This window comes from Oncorhynchus masou, chromosome 21 (genome assembly GCF_036934945.1).
Source record: "Oncorhynchus masou masou isolate Uvic2021 chromosome 21, UVic_Omas_1.1, whole genome shotgun sequence".
NCBI classification, from domain to species: Eukaryota; Metazoa; Chordata; class Actinopteri; order Salmoniformes; family Salmonidae; genus Oncorhynchus; species Oncorhynchus masou.
In genome coordinates this window covers 37,004,188-37,021,498 of record NC_088232.1, presented here as the reverse complement: position 1 = coordinate 37,021,498, position 17,311 = coordinate 37,004,188, and the positions used below count along the sequence as shown (strand labels likewise).

General features: G+C 41.9%; 1 protein-coding gene across 2 annotated transcripts in view; it reads left to right on the top strand.

Annotated features, from left to right (window-relative positions):
• Positions 1 to 14,188, top strand: part of LOC135508276 (coiled-coil domain-containing protein 9B-like) — a 51,622-nt gene extending 37,434 nt beyond the window's left edge. Inside the window, exons 7-14 of one of the 2 annotated variants that reach the window (XM_064928349.1) lie at positions 7,545 to 7,729; positions 9,704 to 9,753; positions 9,876 to 9,926; positions 10,043 to 10,139; positions 11,322 to 11,355; positions 11,493 to 12,189; positions 12,575 to 12,623; positions 13,281 to 14,188. In XM_064928349.1, the coding sequence (XP_064784421.1) occupies positions 7,545 to 7,729; positions 9,704 to 9,753; positions 9,876 to 9,926; positions 10,043 to 10,139; positions 11,322 to 11,355; positions 11,493 to 12,189; positions 12,575 to 12,623; positions 13,281 to 13,359 (1,242 nt within the window). In that variant the 3' untranslated portion in view covers positions 13,360 to 14,188. Of the gene's footprint in view, positions 1 to 7,544; positions 7,730 to 9,703; positions 9,754 to 9,875; positions 9,927 to 10,042; positions 10,140 to 11,321; positions 11,356 to 11,492; positions 12,190 to 12,540; positions 12,624 to 13,280 lie in introns of both variants that reach the window. The other variant, XM_064928350.1, reaches the window with a different exon arrangement.
• Positions 14,189 to 17,311: the final 3,123 nt, after the last annotated feature.

Genomic DNA, 17,311 nt, shown 5'->3' with positions numbered 1-17,311 from the left:
AGGAATCGGCAAAACGCGTGCCCTCCTCAGAGCCACCAACCCTGTGTTTTAGGTGTTGGTGCAGGGTTTTGTGCCATAATTTCCATTAATGCTTCAGATGCGGTGGTCAAGTTCATTCCAGTTTCTTTTGTCATCAATTGAACTTTTCCTTGCCTGTGCAAGAGGATTTTTCACATTCCTCTGAGACTTGCATTTTGGCACAAATTCCCTATTTGCCTTTATTTTTGTTTCTTCCATATCAAGGACATTCTTTTCCACAACTGCCTATTTAGCTTTCAAAGCAGCATTCTCAGACTGTGCTTTCATTCTAGCATCGGATCACTTGACCTTGTGCTGGATGCATGTGACTTTTTTGATAAAGCAGATGCACTGTCATGTGGACCAATGGCACTTTGCAATTCTGAATAATTTTTCGACTTGGATGCACTTTCTGATACAACAGAGACACTTTCATCTGAACCAATGACACTTTGCAGGTGTGAATCCTTTTCCCTTTACCATGCAACCAAAACACCACTTGATCAAGAAAGTCCTTTGAAAAGCAATCATTTTTGTTCATACCAATCGGCATGATCAGACTCTTTCCTCTTTAGACAATATATTATGCACAGCCACATACAGTTCCATAAACTCAGCCAATTAACCATTGAACACATTAATGTTACTACAGACAACGTCATCATTTTCGCCGCCATCCATCAATGCTTGAATTGCATTATTTTTCTTTGTTAGTTGTGCTTCCATCCACCTTTCCAACTTTTTTTTCCACCAGAGCTTCAGAATGGGTGCCTGCCATTTCCATTCAAAATGTTCAGTTCCACAATTCAATATCAACAGTGCATTTTCAATAGCGCTTAACAGCTTCCCATCGCACGGATGGTTCATTTACAGTTGAATAGCTTGTGACAATGTTTCCAAAATAGACGCGTCAAACATTTCCAAACCAACATCAAAAAGAAGTGGCTTAACTTGAAAATTATACCCGTACTGTACTCACGGTTTCTTTGGTTGGCAGCGCTGATTTGCTCCAGGTGACTTGATAAATCTATAAAGTGTGGAACTCCACTAAATCCATGACATTTAAACTTAAATGTGCTGGCTTTCAAATAGCCGTGGGAAAACTAGTTGCACGTTTCAGGCACACATCCAAAATCCGTTTTAGAAAACCCAAGAATCCAAATGAAATCGATGGCGTGATGAATCAAACTTCACGTTTTATTTGTAGAATCCAAAATGTTAAATGCAAGGTAAACAAAGGTTTCAATATTCCAGGTAAACAAGAAAGATCAGGGTAAAAATGTATATGGTTCAGAAAATGTATGCCATCCCAGTATCACAAACATTTTCCATAACTAGTAGGCACTTACTTCCCCTCCTTATACCCAATATGCACCTATCTGGGAAAGCCCACCCGTACTTCCAACTGATTGAGCCCTGTACTTCCAACTGATTGAGCCGAGAGGGCGTACTTTCCATATTTTAATTCAAATTATAGGATCATAATAAGAGGCCACATAACCAAATAAATGTAAACACCATATATGCATATAGAAATGCAATATTATATTCTTAATGAACAATATCATCTAATAAACACATATTTGCATAACCAAGGAAATATAGAAACAGACTCCAACACTCCCGGTCTTCAGAGTTGAAGAAGACTGCATCTTTCCCAAAACAAAAGTATCGCCCCTTCCCTTACACCCCCTCTGGTAAGTTGTCCCCATGTGCCACCTGTGCTCTTGGTCTGTTAGTGTTGCCAGTCAAATATAGGGTAGGAGCAGGGCAGGTAGGGTAACAGATCAGGAGTGTGATAAACACCCAGAAGCAGGAAGGCAGGGAGGGAACAGAGCCTTCAGAGGAAAGTGAGATACGTAGTCAGATGTACAACTGAATGCATTCAGCTGAAATGTGTCTTCCACATTTAACCCAACCTCTCTGAATCCAAGAGGTGCGGGGGGCTGCCTTAATCGATATCATTGGTGCCGGGGGGGTAATTGTTCTTGGGGGTTAACTGCCTTGCTCAGGGGCAGAATGACAAATATTTACCTTGTCGGCTCAGGGGGATTCGACCAAGCAACCTTTCAGTTACTGGCCCAACGCTCCTACCCGCAAGGAAGGAGCCACATGACAAGTGATGCTGTTCATGTCCCACTCTGGTATACTACGTTGGTGTGTTCTCAGCCCGGCTGTGGAGAATGCTATGAGTTACGCAACCTCTTCCATCGTGGCTGGTTTTTGGATGCCAGAGTTGCATAAGAAGAACATGATCAGAGCTATGTTAGCAGTTATGATCTGATATAGCCTAGATATGAAGTTGTTCTGTTTTGGGAGGTATCCAACACCGCTTCGGAATAAGTATGGTCATACAGTTCAAGACAAGACGGAGCCCAGGGTATTCAATGGACACCAAATAGAATAATAAATATAAACCCTATTGAACTTAAGTCCAATCAGTCTTGTTTTCATTTTCTGTTGAAACATGTTTTGCTACAATGCCCTAATGAATATGACCCAGGTTTTTTCTGTTGGCCAGTGTGCTGCTCCTCCCTGAACCCCTGTAACCCTGGGAGGGAGCCCCAGCAGAGGCAGGAAATTGAAAGTGCTAACTAGCGGTGTGCTTGACAGAGCCAGCGGGAGCAGGCCTGTTAGAACATGTGAGACTTGCCGTCCCCTGTGGCCCCTGCATCCCCCAGGACCAGGGAAGAATAGACAAAGAAGAGCGAGGAGAAGCAAACCGAGAGATGATCACGGATGCCACGTTCCCGATACTGCCTGCAGGAGAGCCACATGTTTACCTGTCTCTGATTGGTCCAGACCGTGGAGGAAAACATCTTTCTGTCTGTCCCTAGTTTATCCCTCTGTGCCCAATCAGTGGTTTTCGTCTGTCGGTCTCCATTATTCTTGTCTCCTGACTGCTCCTGTCCAGTCGTAAAAACCCTTCACAGAAAGAACATGAATGGAACCACACATCGATTCTCCTGGATTGTTGAGTAGTATTGACAGTACATGGCCAAACATTTGTGGACACCCCTTCAAGTGAGTGGATTTGGATATTTTAGCCACACCTGATGCTGACAGGTGTATAAAATGAACACACAGCCATGCAATCTCCACAAACAAACATTAGCAGTAGAATGGCCCGTACTGAAGAGCTCAGTGACTTTCAACGTTACACCGTCATAGGATGCCACCTTTCCAACAAGTCAGTAGTCAAATTTCTGCCCTGCTAGAGCTGGCCTGGACAACTATAAGTGCTGTTATCTTGAAGTGGAAACGTCTAGGAGCAACAGCCGCTAAGTGGTAGGCCACACAAGCTCACAGATCTGGACCGCCAAGTGCTGAAGCGCACAGTGCGTAAAAATCGTCTGACCTCGGTTGCAACACTGATTATATTGTTCCAAACTGCCCCTGGAAGCAACGTCAGCACAATAACTGTTCGTCAGGAGCCTCATGAAATGGGTTTCCATGGTCGAGCAGCCACACACAAGCCTAAGATCACCATGCGCAATGCCAAGCATCGGCTGGAGTGGTGTAAAGCTTTGGATTCTGGAGCAGTGTGTAAGTTATTTTGTCTGTAGTAACACACTCTCAGGAGACAAGCACATCCATCAACATCCCTGTGTCCCTGAGAATGTTGTGAAGGGCATTTCTTAGAGCTCATATTAGTAGCAGTTTAGTTTGGCCAGCCGTGGAAGCCTTACCACTAGTATCATCACGCTACATTACCACTAGTATCATCACGCTATGTTACCACTAGTATCATCACGCTACGTTACCACTAGTATCATCACGCTATGTTACCACTAGTATCATCACGCTATGTTACCACTAGTATCATCACGCTATGTTACCACTAGTATCATCACGCTACGTTACCACTAGTATCATCACGCTACGTTACCACTAGTATCATCACGCTATGTTACCACTAGTATCATCACGCTACGTTACCACTAGTATCATCACGCTATGTTACCACTAATATCATCACGCTATGTTACCACTAGTATCATCACGCTACGTTACCACTAGTATCATCACGCTACGTTACCACTAGTATCATCACGCTACGTTACCACTAGTATCATCATGCTACGTTACCACTAGTATCATCACGCTACATTACCACTAGTATCATCACGCTATGTTACCACTAGTATCATCACGCTACGTTACCACTAGTATCATCACGCTACGTTACCACTAGTATCATATACCACTAGTATCATCACGCTATGTTACCACTAGTATCATCACGCCACGTTACCACTAGTATCATCATGAAACCACTAGTATCATCACACTATGTTACCACTAGTATCATCACGTTACCACTAGTATCATCACGCTACGTTACCACTAGTATCATCACGCTACGTTACCACTAGTATCATCATGTTACCACTAGTATCATCACGTTACGCTACCACTAGTATCATCACACTACGTTACCACTAGTATCATCACGCTATGTTACCACTAGTATCATCACGCTACGTTACCACTAGTATCATCACGCTATGAAACCACTAGTATCATCACACTATGTTACCACTACGTTACCACTAGTATCATCACGCACGCTACCACTAGTATCATCACCACGCTACCACTAGTATCATCACGTTACCACTAGTATATCATTACGTTACCACTAGTATCATCACGCTATGTTACCACTAGTATCATCACGCTATGTTACCACTAGTATCATCACGCTACAGTATCATACCACTAGTATCATCACGTTACCACTAGTATCATCACGCTACGTTACCACTAGTATCATCACGCCATGTTACCACTAGTATCATCACGCTACGCTACCACTAGTACCACTAGTATCATCACGCATGTTACCACTAGTATCATCACGCTATGTTACCACTAGTATCATCATGCCACGTTACCACTAGTATCATCACGCTACATTACCACTAGTATCATCACGCTATGTTACCACTAGTATCATCCGTTACCACTAGTATCATCACGCTATGTTACCACTAGTATCATCACGTTACCACTAGTATACTACGTTACCACTAGTATCATCACGCTATGTTACCACTAGTATCATCACGCTAATGTTACCACACTAGTATCATCACGCCACGTTACCACTAGTATCATCACGCTAATGTTACCACTAGTATCATCACGCTATGTTACCACTAGTATCATCATGTTACCACTAGTATCATCACGCATGTTACCACTAGTATCATCACGCTACGTTACCACTAGTTACCACTAGTATCATCACGCCATGTTACCACTAGTATCATCACGCTATGAAACCACTAGTATCATCACGCTACGTTACCACTAGTATCATCACGCCATGTTACCACTAGTATCATCACGCCACGCTACCACTAGTATCATCACGCCACGTTACCACTAGTATCATCACGCTATGTTACCACTAGTATCATCATGTTACCACTAGTATACCACTAGTATCATCACGCTACGTTACCACTAGTATATCATCACGCTACCACTAGTATCATCACGTTACCACTAGTATCATCACGCCACGTTACCACTAGTATCATCACGCTACGTTACCACTAGTATCATCACGCCACGCTACCACTAGTATCATCACGCCACGCACCACTCAGTATACCACTAGTATCATCACGCTACCACTAGTATCATCACATTACCACTCACGCTACCACTAGTATCATCACGCCACGTTACCACTAGTATCATCACGCCACGTTACCACTAGTATCATCACGCTACCACCAGTTACCACTAGTATCATCACGCCACGTTACCACTAGTATCATCACGTTACCACTAGTATCATCACGCTACGTTACCACTAGTATCATACGTTACCACTAGTATCATCACGCTATGTTACCACTAGTATCATCACGCTACGTTACCACTAGTATCATCACGCTATGTTACCACTAGTATCATCACGCTACGTTACCACTAGTATCATCATGCTACGTTACCACTAGTATCATCACGCTACGTTACCACTATTATCATCACGCTATGTTACCACTAGTATCATCACGCTATGAAACCAATAGTATCATCACGCTACGTTACCACTAGTATCATCACGCTACGTTACCACTAGTATCATCACGCTACGTTACCACTAGTATCATCACGCTACGTTACCACTAGTATCATCACGCTACGTTACCACTAGTATCATCACGCTACGTTACCACTAGTATCATCACGCTATGTTACCACTAGTATCATCACGCTATGAAACCACTAGTATCATCACGCTACGATACCACTAGTATCATCACGCTACGTTACCACTAGTATCATCACGCTACGTTACCACTAGTATCATCACACAAGAAGTCTTCATGGATCCACCTGTACCAGAATACCCAAGACCTGATCCGAGACCAGAACTCTAAATAGAATTCTAAATAATTTCACGAGTCTGGGTCGGATCTGATATGATTGTCAGTGGTCTTGGGTATGTGTAATTTTAACTGACTTGTCCGGAAGGGCCTGTACAGATCCAAATGCGACAACAGGCTAAAGTCATAGAGCCTCCATGGTGGCAAAAGTTAGGAGATATCTAATCAATGGAAATGGAATTAAAATTATGGAATTCAAAGCTGAGAGCACACAGGTAGGCAGGCTGCTATATTCTGAACGGAGTTGTTGTTATTTGTAACTTTAGGATGAGAAAGCGCATGCACTGCAGCCTCAATTAACCTAGCTAGCTGACATTAGCTAGTTTAACTAGCTTCTCTTGGTTTTGATGCAGTCAAGACAGGTACTGTGTAATCATATTTGATAATAGCCTAGCTATGGCATCTGTTAGTCAACTATAACGCAAGTCAGCTTGGTTGGTTTCTGTCCCTCGTCTCTACCTCACAGTACAGCTCCTCCCTCGCCTGCTAGAGCATCACCTCTCTCCCTCTCACGCTGTATCAGTTCCAGTTAATAAAGTGAGTGTGTGTGTGTGTGTGTGTGTGTGTGTGTGTGTAAAACATTTTTATGCATATTGGGTCCGGGTGGGAAAGCCCCAGGTCAATTTTGGAACAGGCCCAACATTTTGGACCCATGAAGACCTCATCACACTGTATGTCCACTACCAACACTGGTCAGGCAGGGTGATTCTCAATTTGAAGTATATTAATGAGTGAAACAAGAGGATAACTTGGATGAAAGCCTTCAGACAGTGTAGCACTCTAGGACCCCGGGTGACTAGTCACAATGATGTGATGAAAGCCCATCCAATCTACAGATATGACCTCTTTTATGTATGAACTAAGAGCACTTGTTCAGTTCTCCCTCAGACCCCTGCTGTTCCTCTGATCTTCTGGACTGCCCAGAGGCTTCACCAACCCAAGGCCAATTATTATATAAGGCTGTTATTTTGACCTGTATTGCCACTGTCTCACACAAAGTGTTTGAAGAAAGCTTACTCTCACAGCCGAAGTACAGATTGGATATCTGACCATGGTAGGCCTTTTGCAGTTTTCACCACTGGCACTAAGCTATGACTGGTACTTGTGTTCTCCTTGCAGGAGTCTGAGAGGCTAGACCCAGCGGGCGACACAGACCTCACCATCCCCACGTCTAAAGTGGAGCAGCAGGAGTACTTGTGCTGGAAGATGGAGCGTGAGCAGATCGACCGTGAACGCTTGGCGCGCCACAAAAATGCCAAGGGCCAGTGGAGGCGGGCATGGGACATGGACAAAACAGAGAATATGTAAGCCCACTCCCATCCCTGGCTGCTTTGCACTTTTTCACTTTAGTTTCCTCTGGCAATCATTTCAGTTTGGCTATTATGTTTGCTTGATGCATGTCTGAGTGCTCAAATTCCATTTTGATTATAAATTAATGTTACAATTAAAAAATGAGTACCCTTCTGTATGTGCTCGTCTTCTGGTCTTGTTCTCACAACAACTACAGCTAACTACCACACATCTCATCTCTTACCATGCAAAATAGGCCATTCTCTTGTCATTGTAACTAAACTAAAACGTTAACTCATTCACTCATCAAGCAGATTACCTTCTCTATTACTTCCTCTATTGAACAATGATGTATCTCAGTCTTTCTATCTTCTGTACTTCTAAACTTAGAAATGGTTGCATTGAATTTTCTAAAGAAGCGCAGAATGGTGTCTGCAGAGAGAAGATAGTGGTACAAACTAGGTACTTTCAGAATGCTAATTTACTCTGGTGGAAGATTTCCGTTGTTGGAGGTATTCACCCGATCCACATTTTGGACCATGCCCTATCCCATGATACTGATTTCACACGGTCACAAGACTTAATCCAATCAAGTCACAAGACATAAATAACAAGTCACAGCAAATGTAATGATGTTGGATGGAGACAGGCAAATAACGCTATTAGAGAGGGAGATGGAATGACCTGGCAAAAATGTGTTTGTTCTCTTCTGAGGTATCGTCCTTATTGGATCACCTCTGTTTATGAGCCGTTCTCAGACAATGGCTTTGATAAATCTTGAAATGGTATTTATCCTATAATCTAACTACCCTCTCCCTAGTACTCTTACCACCCTCTCCCTTTGTCAGCTATGCTCGACATTGGACACTTTCACTAGAAGAAGTTTGTAACAAGCTGACATGCAATGTTTTGGAACCATGGAGAAAGGATAAAAGTAGGCCAGTTTTAGGCCTTGAGCGCCACGGAATGAAAACATCTGCTTATATATAGGTTACATGATTTGAATTTGGAACCCAGTATTTTACTATGTATGGAGCCGCTGTCCTTTCGCACAGTGGCGTCCTTACTGCTTAGGAGCTAAATATATGAACACCCCTCTTTCTGTTCCTTGTTCAAACACAACAGATGTGCTGTGAGCAGTACAGTGGCTGGATAAATAAATGTTCTGTTTAGAAGAAAGAAGTATCAAACTTTAAAGAGACAAGATAATAGGATACTTTTAGCTGCGGCTGGGATGCCTTTCCTTTTGTGGCATGGTTTAAAAAAGGCCTCCGAGACTAACTAGAGTAGGAAAAATATTTTTGATTCAGCAGTTTAGATGTTGTCAATGAATGAGGAGTGTAGGATCATGACCTCTAGCTACAGATTTATAAAGTGATTCTCCATTAGCCGTTACAGGAAAGTTACTGTTTGGCGTAGAGCAGAGAATTTTCAACCAACCTTGACGTGGCGATACTATCTTCATTCCCGACTCGGCCAAACATGAATCTTCTAAAATGTTTGTGTCCAGTTGCAGGTGGTTTGTTTGAAGTTATAAAATGCACCGTTATTAAAATAACTATATTTTTTGCTCCATTAAGTAATCCAGCAATGTGTAAGCAGCCGTCTTGTCCATTTCAAATCTTCTCTCATTGATTGAGAGCGTTTCAAATCTGTAGCTACATGACCTCAAGATACCACAGTCATCTCTGTACAATGTCTCATTCTATCTCTGAGCTCAACATGTAATGATTACTTGGAAATGAAAATGGCTGTTGAATGAAAGTAATGGAATGTAAATTGTTAGGTTAGTGGAACAACACAGATACTTGAGAAATGTCCAACCAAATGCATTGGACCCTTCATTAACCCTGGTAGGTAAGATTTTGTCTGTTTACTTTAACACCAAAACCATGGCCTCGTTATCTGGTAGTTCATCTGTTAATAGAACATCCCAGCTGTGTATTAGGTTTTAATTATTTCACTGTAAACTAAATGTCTCTCTTTAGGTTTTCAGATAAATCTCCTAGGGAGAGAGAAAGGGGGCCTACAGCCAGAGGTGAGAAATTCACTCTGTAGTAAATTATTTTCAACTCAAACACTGAGGAATAGTCAGACCATAATCAAGTATGTCTTATTTCCAGTGATACCCAATAATTGTTGAATTTGTTTGATTTCCAGGAGGAAGAAATGCAAAGAGAGGTCACCCTAAATCAAATGCTGATCCACTGGGTGAGTTTGAATGCTTTATACTGTGTACCAGCAGCTGAATCATTTAAATCCTCAGTACAAGCAACCAATCAGCCAATGATGGAGAACTATTCTGCTTTGCTTGTTTTCATCGCCAGGTCAGCAGCTGTGGGGCAAAGACAAGCGGGGTAAAAATGTTCCAGTGGTCAGCAGTAAAGCCAAGGGCAAGGACCGGCTGACTGGGAGGGCCAGAAGGTGAGTGGCACTAACAGCAGATTTAATCATAACAGCCTGTGTTGATATAAGGAAACCACACACCTCACCTTGCTGTATGCAAAACACACTGGGACTTACTTACAACGTGTCAAATGACCAAAAACAGCTAATTCACTTGTGCATTCTTCTGTTTTATTTCAAAAAGCCCACTGTTCCAACTTTTTGCTCTGAAGCCATTGGTGAGGCTAGACTACTTTTAGGTTCTGTTAGCGGTGCTTGAGAGGCAGGTATTGGTGGCTGTGTGGTCCTCTGTGAGATTGAGCTGACCAGGGGGAAGAGCAGTCAGGTATGTCCAGGCAGAGTGGTATCTTGCCTCAGTTGCCTGTTATTAGGTTTTGCTGCTGGTGCTAATTGGAAAAGACCAGAGCGTGAAGAGAACTGCTCAGACCAGCCTTACCTCTTAGAAAAAAAAGTTATATCTAGAACCTTAAAGGTTCTTCGGCTGTCCCCATAGGATAACATTTTGAAGAACCCTTGTTGGTTCCAGGTAAAACCCTTTTGGTTCCATGTAAAACCCTTTCCACAAAGGTTTCTACATGAAAACCAAAATGGTTTTACCTGGAACCAATAATGGCTATACCTGGAATCAAAAGTTTTTTTTACCTAGATCCATTTTTTATTTAACTAGGCAAGTCAGTTAAAGAATAAATTCTTATTTACAATGACGGTCTATACAGGCCAAACTCTAACCCGGACGACGCTGGGCCAATTGTACACCCCCCTATGATACTCCCAATCACGGCTGGTTGTAATACAGCCTGGAATCTAACTAGGGTCTGTAGTGACGCCTCTAGCACTGAGATACAGTGCCTTAGACTGCTGCGCCACTCTGGAGCCACAAAAGGTTTCTCCAATGGGGATAGCCTAAAACCCCTGTTGGAACCCTTTTTCTAAGTGTAGACTGTAGAGCATTTCTCAGGATGTACAGAGGGCAGCCATGATTAAACACAAAGGTGTGTAAGTGTACCTACAATCATCCTTCTCTATTTTGTCTCACTCACACTCTCTATCTCTCTATCTTTGACCCCACACAGAACAGATGTCATAACAAAATATGCACAGTATTTTCTGTGTTCATAGCACTCACTTTGTTATCAGGATACTTTGAAGAATATAGACCACTCATTCTGTATGTTTCTAATAATTATTTTAATATTTCAGATGGGATGCCAGCGAGTATGGGGAGGATTTGCAGGTGAGAGGTTTAAACTGAATGCTTTGTATTGATGATATAGCTGTGCTTTGGTGAAAAATGGCTGTGCTTGGGCTCAACAAAGACATCTTTGTCTTCTTTATCATATAACTAATGGAATTTTATTTTTGCTCCTTCAGGCCTCTAAGACTAGTTTGGAGGAATTCTTAGAAGAGCTTGATGCTTTGGCTGACCCTGACATAGATGACTCCACTGCAGAAACTCCAGAGGTCAAAGAGGGTGACCTCAAAATGGAGTCTTCGCTAACCCTGGATGTGGTGAAGACCGAGAAAGTGAGTGGAAGCGTCAGTCCTGGCCTGGACAAGGCCGAGACGGCTCAGGCCCCAGCCGACCCCCTGGAGGACGGGACATCCAGACCGGGGAAGGCTGAGGCCTCGTCCCCTCGAGCTACAGAGAAGAAGGTCCGCTTCTCAGAGGAGCTCATCAAGGGGCCCGGGGCCTACGAGAAGCCCAGTACTGGAGCCCAGAACTCTGCCCGCTCAGAAACCAAGGGCACCAGCGTGTTAAAAGTTGCCTCCCCCATCAAAAACGCACAGAAGTTCGAGGAGCAGAAGCAGTCCCCCAAGGGCGACCAGGAGGATGCTGGTAATGCCCTGGACTGGAGGGATCGGCAGGCTGCAGCTGTCCAGGCACAGAGCTCATCTGATGGGAATAGACAGGGTCAGGAGGGCCCTCCGTTTCTTGATGCCTTCAAAACAGAATGTGCTGAAAGCGGCCATGATGGTGTGCTCAGCCCTGTTCTTCTCATTTCACACAGCGATGCCCCTCCACAGGATAATTCTGTCCAGCCTTTAGAGCATGCCAAGAGCAATACAGGTAGGCAATGGTTTTGTTCGTGGTTAGTCCCTGTCAAATATCCATATCTACATGTACATACTACCTCAAACAGCCTGACTAACCGGTTTTCTGTATGTCGCCTCGCTATTGTTATAGGCTCACTCCTGTATTTAGCCTGTCTTTTTACTGTCGTTTTATTTCTTTACTTACCTATTGTTCACCTAACACCTCTTTTACACTATTGGTTAGAACCTGTAAGCATTTCACTGTAAGGTCTACACCTGTTGTATTCGGCGCACGTGACAAATACATTTTGAGTTGATTTGAAATAGGTACAGTGTATAGTTATCACTATGATGCAATGTAAGTAATGCTTGGTTCCCTTCACAGAGGAGCTGATTGACTCCAGTCTGTCTGTTCTCAGCCTGGAGTCAGGAGGGACTCACCCAACCCACACCACCAGTACCGATAAGGTCAGTATGGACTGAGAGAATATGAACAACTGGATGGATGGATGGAAAGAAATGAGTGCATGAGTCATCTGAATTGTAGTCTGGACTATGAGAGGGAGGGAATGAAAGAAAGAAACTGTGGATGGATTGAAAAGGTGATGAGTGTATGATTCTTCATCACTGCAAATTTGGGATTTTTGATTGCTTTTTGAGTGCATTCCCTATGATCTTCTGTAGTGTTTAAGTAGATTTGGAATAGACAAAAGAGACAATGCATGTTCAGAACTACTGTAGCAGGGTGATAATGCATTACCAACCACTGTAGGAGGGTGAGAATGCATTACCAACCACTGTGGCAGGGTGATAATGCATTACCAACCACTGTAGCAGGGTGATAATGCATTACCAACCACTGTGGCGGGGTGATAATGCATTACCAACCACTGTAGCAAGGTGATAATGCATTACCAACCACCGTGGCAGGGTGATAATGCATTACCAACCACTGTAGCAGGGTGATAATGCATTACCAACCACTGTGGCAGGGTGATAATGCATTACCAACTGTAAATATAAGTACTGTATATGCCTTCCTTTTGAGTAAAAACAATAATGTACTTTTACACCTATTTTTAAAAATCACATTGTTTAACCCCTTTTTATTGTTTTGTTTCATAGGCAAGAGAAAATGGGAAGATTGTTTGAAGGACTTGGCGTTGCGATAACATTTTCTAGAACTGAACAACAACATGCTTAATTAATTCAAGCGTTTACCATGAGCCTTTTAGTTTAATACCGCACTTGCTTCCAATAACTCTTTGTAGATGTCCTGTGTCTAGTTGGTCAGGTTAAGACTAACATGCGCAATGTTGTTTCTTTTGAAAGGATGCTAGCTGCTCAAGGTGGGAAAAGGAAACAATACATGTTCAAGTGAAGTCATTTTGAGCCTTTTGTCTGCTTGAAAATACTTTGCTTACAAGCACTTTATTCTTTATGAGGTATGAGTACTGACATGTCATACATTACTTAAAGTTGGAATCCTTAATGGTGAAACAGCTACGTCCGTTTGCGATATTACAATAACAAAGAAGTTACTGCAAACAATGAACACAGTTTTTTCCCCTCTGACATCATTACACACGTGATAGAAGAGCACAATAAGTATTGCATTTTTTTTACCATGCTGCACGGTGCTCCTCAGTTCAGCAACAGTAACAATGGTGGTGGTTGGGCGGCCAGCGGCGCTGTTTCCCCTTACTGCGGATTCCATCTTTAAGTCTGTTATTTGAATGGCTGTTTTTGTTTACATTTGAAGTATTATTTCAAGGTACCAGTCCCAATGCTTGTATTAGTTCAGTTCCTATGGATGACTAACCTACATAACCTGAACAGGCCCTGCCATTAACCTTTGCCAGCCTTAGCAGTTGAATGACAAAATATAATTAGCATTATATGCTATTAGTTGTACACTGACTTTATTTACAGTACTATTCAAAAGTTTGGACACACCTACTCATTCCATGGTTTTTCATTTTTTAAACTATTTTCTACATTGTACAATAATAATGAAGACATCAAAACTATGAAATAACACATATGGAGTCATGTCGTAACCAAAAACGTGTTAAATAAATCTAAATATATTTTATATTTGAGATTATTCAAAGTAACCACACCTTGCCTTGATGACAGCTTTGCGCACTCTTGGCATTCTCTCAACCAGATTCATCAGGTAGTCACCGGGAATGCATTTCAATTAACAGGTGTGCCTTGTTAAAAGTTAATTTGTGGAATTTCTTTCCTTCTTAATGCGTTTGAGCCATTCAGTTAGGTTGTGACAAGGTAGGGGTGGTATACAGACGATAGCCCTATTTGGTAAAATACCAAGTCCATATTATGTCAAGAACAGCTCAAATAAGCAAAGAGAAATAACAGTCCATCATTACTTTAAGACATGAAGGTCAGTCAATCTGAAAAATATCACGAACTTCAAAAACCATCAAGCGGTATGATGAAACTGGCTCTCATGAGGACCGCCACAGGAAATTAAGACCCAGAGTTACCTCTGCTGCAGAGGATAAGTTCATTAGAGTTACCATCCTCAGAAATCAGCTATTAACTGCACCTCAGATTGCAGCCCAAATAAATGTAACAGACACATCTCAACATCAACTGTTCAGAAGAGACTGCGTGAATCAGGCCTTCATGGTCAAATTACTTCAAAGAAACCACTACTAAAGGACACCAATAAGAAGAAGGGACTTCCGTGGGCCAAGAACTTGAGCAATGGACATTAGACTGGTGGAAATCTGTAATTTGGTCTAATGTGTCCTAATTTGAGATTTGTGTTCCAACCAGTGTGTTTCTCTGAGACAGAGTAGGTGAATGGATGATCTCTGCATGTGTGGTTCCCACTGTGAAGCATGGAGGAGGTGGTGTGATGGTCTGGGTGTACTTTGCTGGTGACACTGTCTGTGATTTTATTTAGAATTCAAGGCACACAACCAGCATGGCTTCCACAGCATTCTGCAGTAATATGCCATCCCATCTGGTTTGCGCTTAGTGGGACGATCATTTGTTTTTCAACATCAAAATGGCCAAAACACATCTCCAGGCTGTGCAAGGGCTATTTGACCAAGAAGGAGACTGATGAAGTGCTGCATCAGATGACCTCACCTCCACACTCACCCGACCTCAACCCAGTTGAGATGGTTTGGGATGAGTTGGAACGCAAAGTGAAGGAAAACCAGCCAACAAGTGCTCAGCATATGTGGGAACTCCTTCAACACTGTTGGAAAATCATTCCTTATGAAGCTGGTTGAGAGAATGCCAAGAGTGTGCAATGCTGTCATCAAGGAAAAGGGTGGCTACTTTCAAGAATCTAAAATCTAAAAAAGATTTTGATTTGTTAAACACTTTTGGTTACTACATGATTCCATATGTGTTATTTCATTGTTTTGATGTAATCACTATTATTCTGCAATGTAGACAATAGTCAAAATAAAGAAAAACCCTTGAATGAGTAGGTGTTCTAAATCCTTTGACTCGTACTGTATGTAACTTTTCTAATTAGAAAGCTCTGACCATTGCACTTAACTACTGAGCTATGATAGCTCATTCATTCATATGGTAGTTTACAGCTTGGTTTGGTGAAACCAGTTACATGAAGTAAAAGTAAATTCAAGTGCATTATTTTAGTCTGGGAATGATTACTTTGTAATATAAAATTCAATAGTTACGGTTTCCAAATGCTAAAAAGATAAAATATAGTTCAAATGGTCTCATATTTATTCAAATGTTTTCAGGGAACCCTTTGACTTTTAAATTTGAAACGTTGTGGTATTAACTAACTGTCATTATTGATTTTATTTATTTATTCTCTCATTTGGACTATTGATTGTCAAATATAATTTGCTGGAGAATAAACCCTTGTTGACATGCATTAGCGGCTGGATTGTTTTATTTTAAGTAGGGAAAGGCAATTTATTTGTACCCCTTTGTTTTATTATACTTTAATAGTCTGACAACATCATTTGCCAAAGAGCCTCAGCATATAATAAATAGTGTGTTAATGAAGCACTTACTTATTTAAGCAATTCAGTGTACAGCACATGTTGGAGAGGGAACTGTGGCAGTTAACATCTTCAGTTATCCTCTGACCTGCCAAAGCAACTTTACTTTCAGTAGGACTGGCTTTCCTCAAGCATTATAACACTGGCATTAAATGTGCATTGCCATAACCAGGTGACAAGTCACAGTAACAGGTTGAGGTAATTTCATTTGTAATTGAAATGACTTTTGGAGCTGTGAAGGTGAAAAAGAAAAGAATAGCTGGAATTGAGAGCTAACAGAACTGACGTTTCCTCAATGCATTGTAGTTGAACGGATCAAATTTATCCTGGGAGAGGGAGAAATGGAACGAGTTGAACATGGGGATATTTTTTACGAGAAGTAGTGGAATTGACTTCAACCATGTGACTAGTGCAGAACATACTTCCCTGTTCCGTGACTGTTTGCTTATACATAATGGTTGCAGTTTGTTTGGTAAATGTATTTATTCAAGGTTCGCTTGATATTTATGTTTATCACCAAGCCTTGTCTAAGGCCTCTTGAAAATTGAGAAGTGATTGTCTGACATTACTGCTCCTTTCGACATCCGTGTGCATCACCCAACCATGTGCTTCATGGACTCACACTGTGTGTGTGTGTGTGTGTGTGTGTGTGTGTGTGTGTGTGTGTGTTTGTGTGTGTGTGCATAGAGCTTAATTCACAGCTTTTTTACTGTCAAGTTCCTTGTTTGTTTAACTTGAAAGTTAGCATACAGCACATTAATAAAGTACCCGCTGCTACAGATTCTGTCTTGCTCTTTTTGTTCTGCTTTACTAGTGTTGATTACAAAAATCCTGGTTGGAGGGTTCTGGATTTCCTGCTAATTCCCTCCTGATTCTGAGAAGACCAGGGAATTTATTGAAAGTTCCAGGAATTTTGCAACCCTATCTTTAGACAGAGTATGTCTTGTACCCTGTCCCTGCCCTATAACAGCATGAAAACAGAGTTAATGTGAAAAATATTTTTCCTATGTTATATACACTACAGTACAGTGCATCCGGAAAGTATTCAGACCCCTTGACTTTTTCCACATTTTGTTACTTTACAGCCTTATGCTAAAATGGATTTAATAAACCCCCCCCAATCCATCTACACACAAT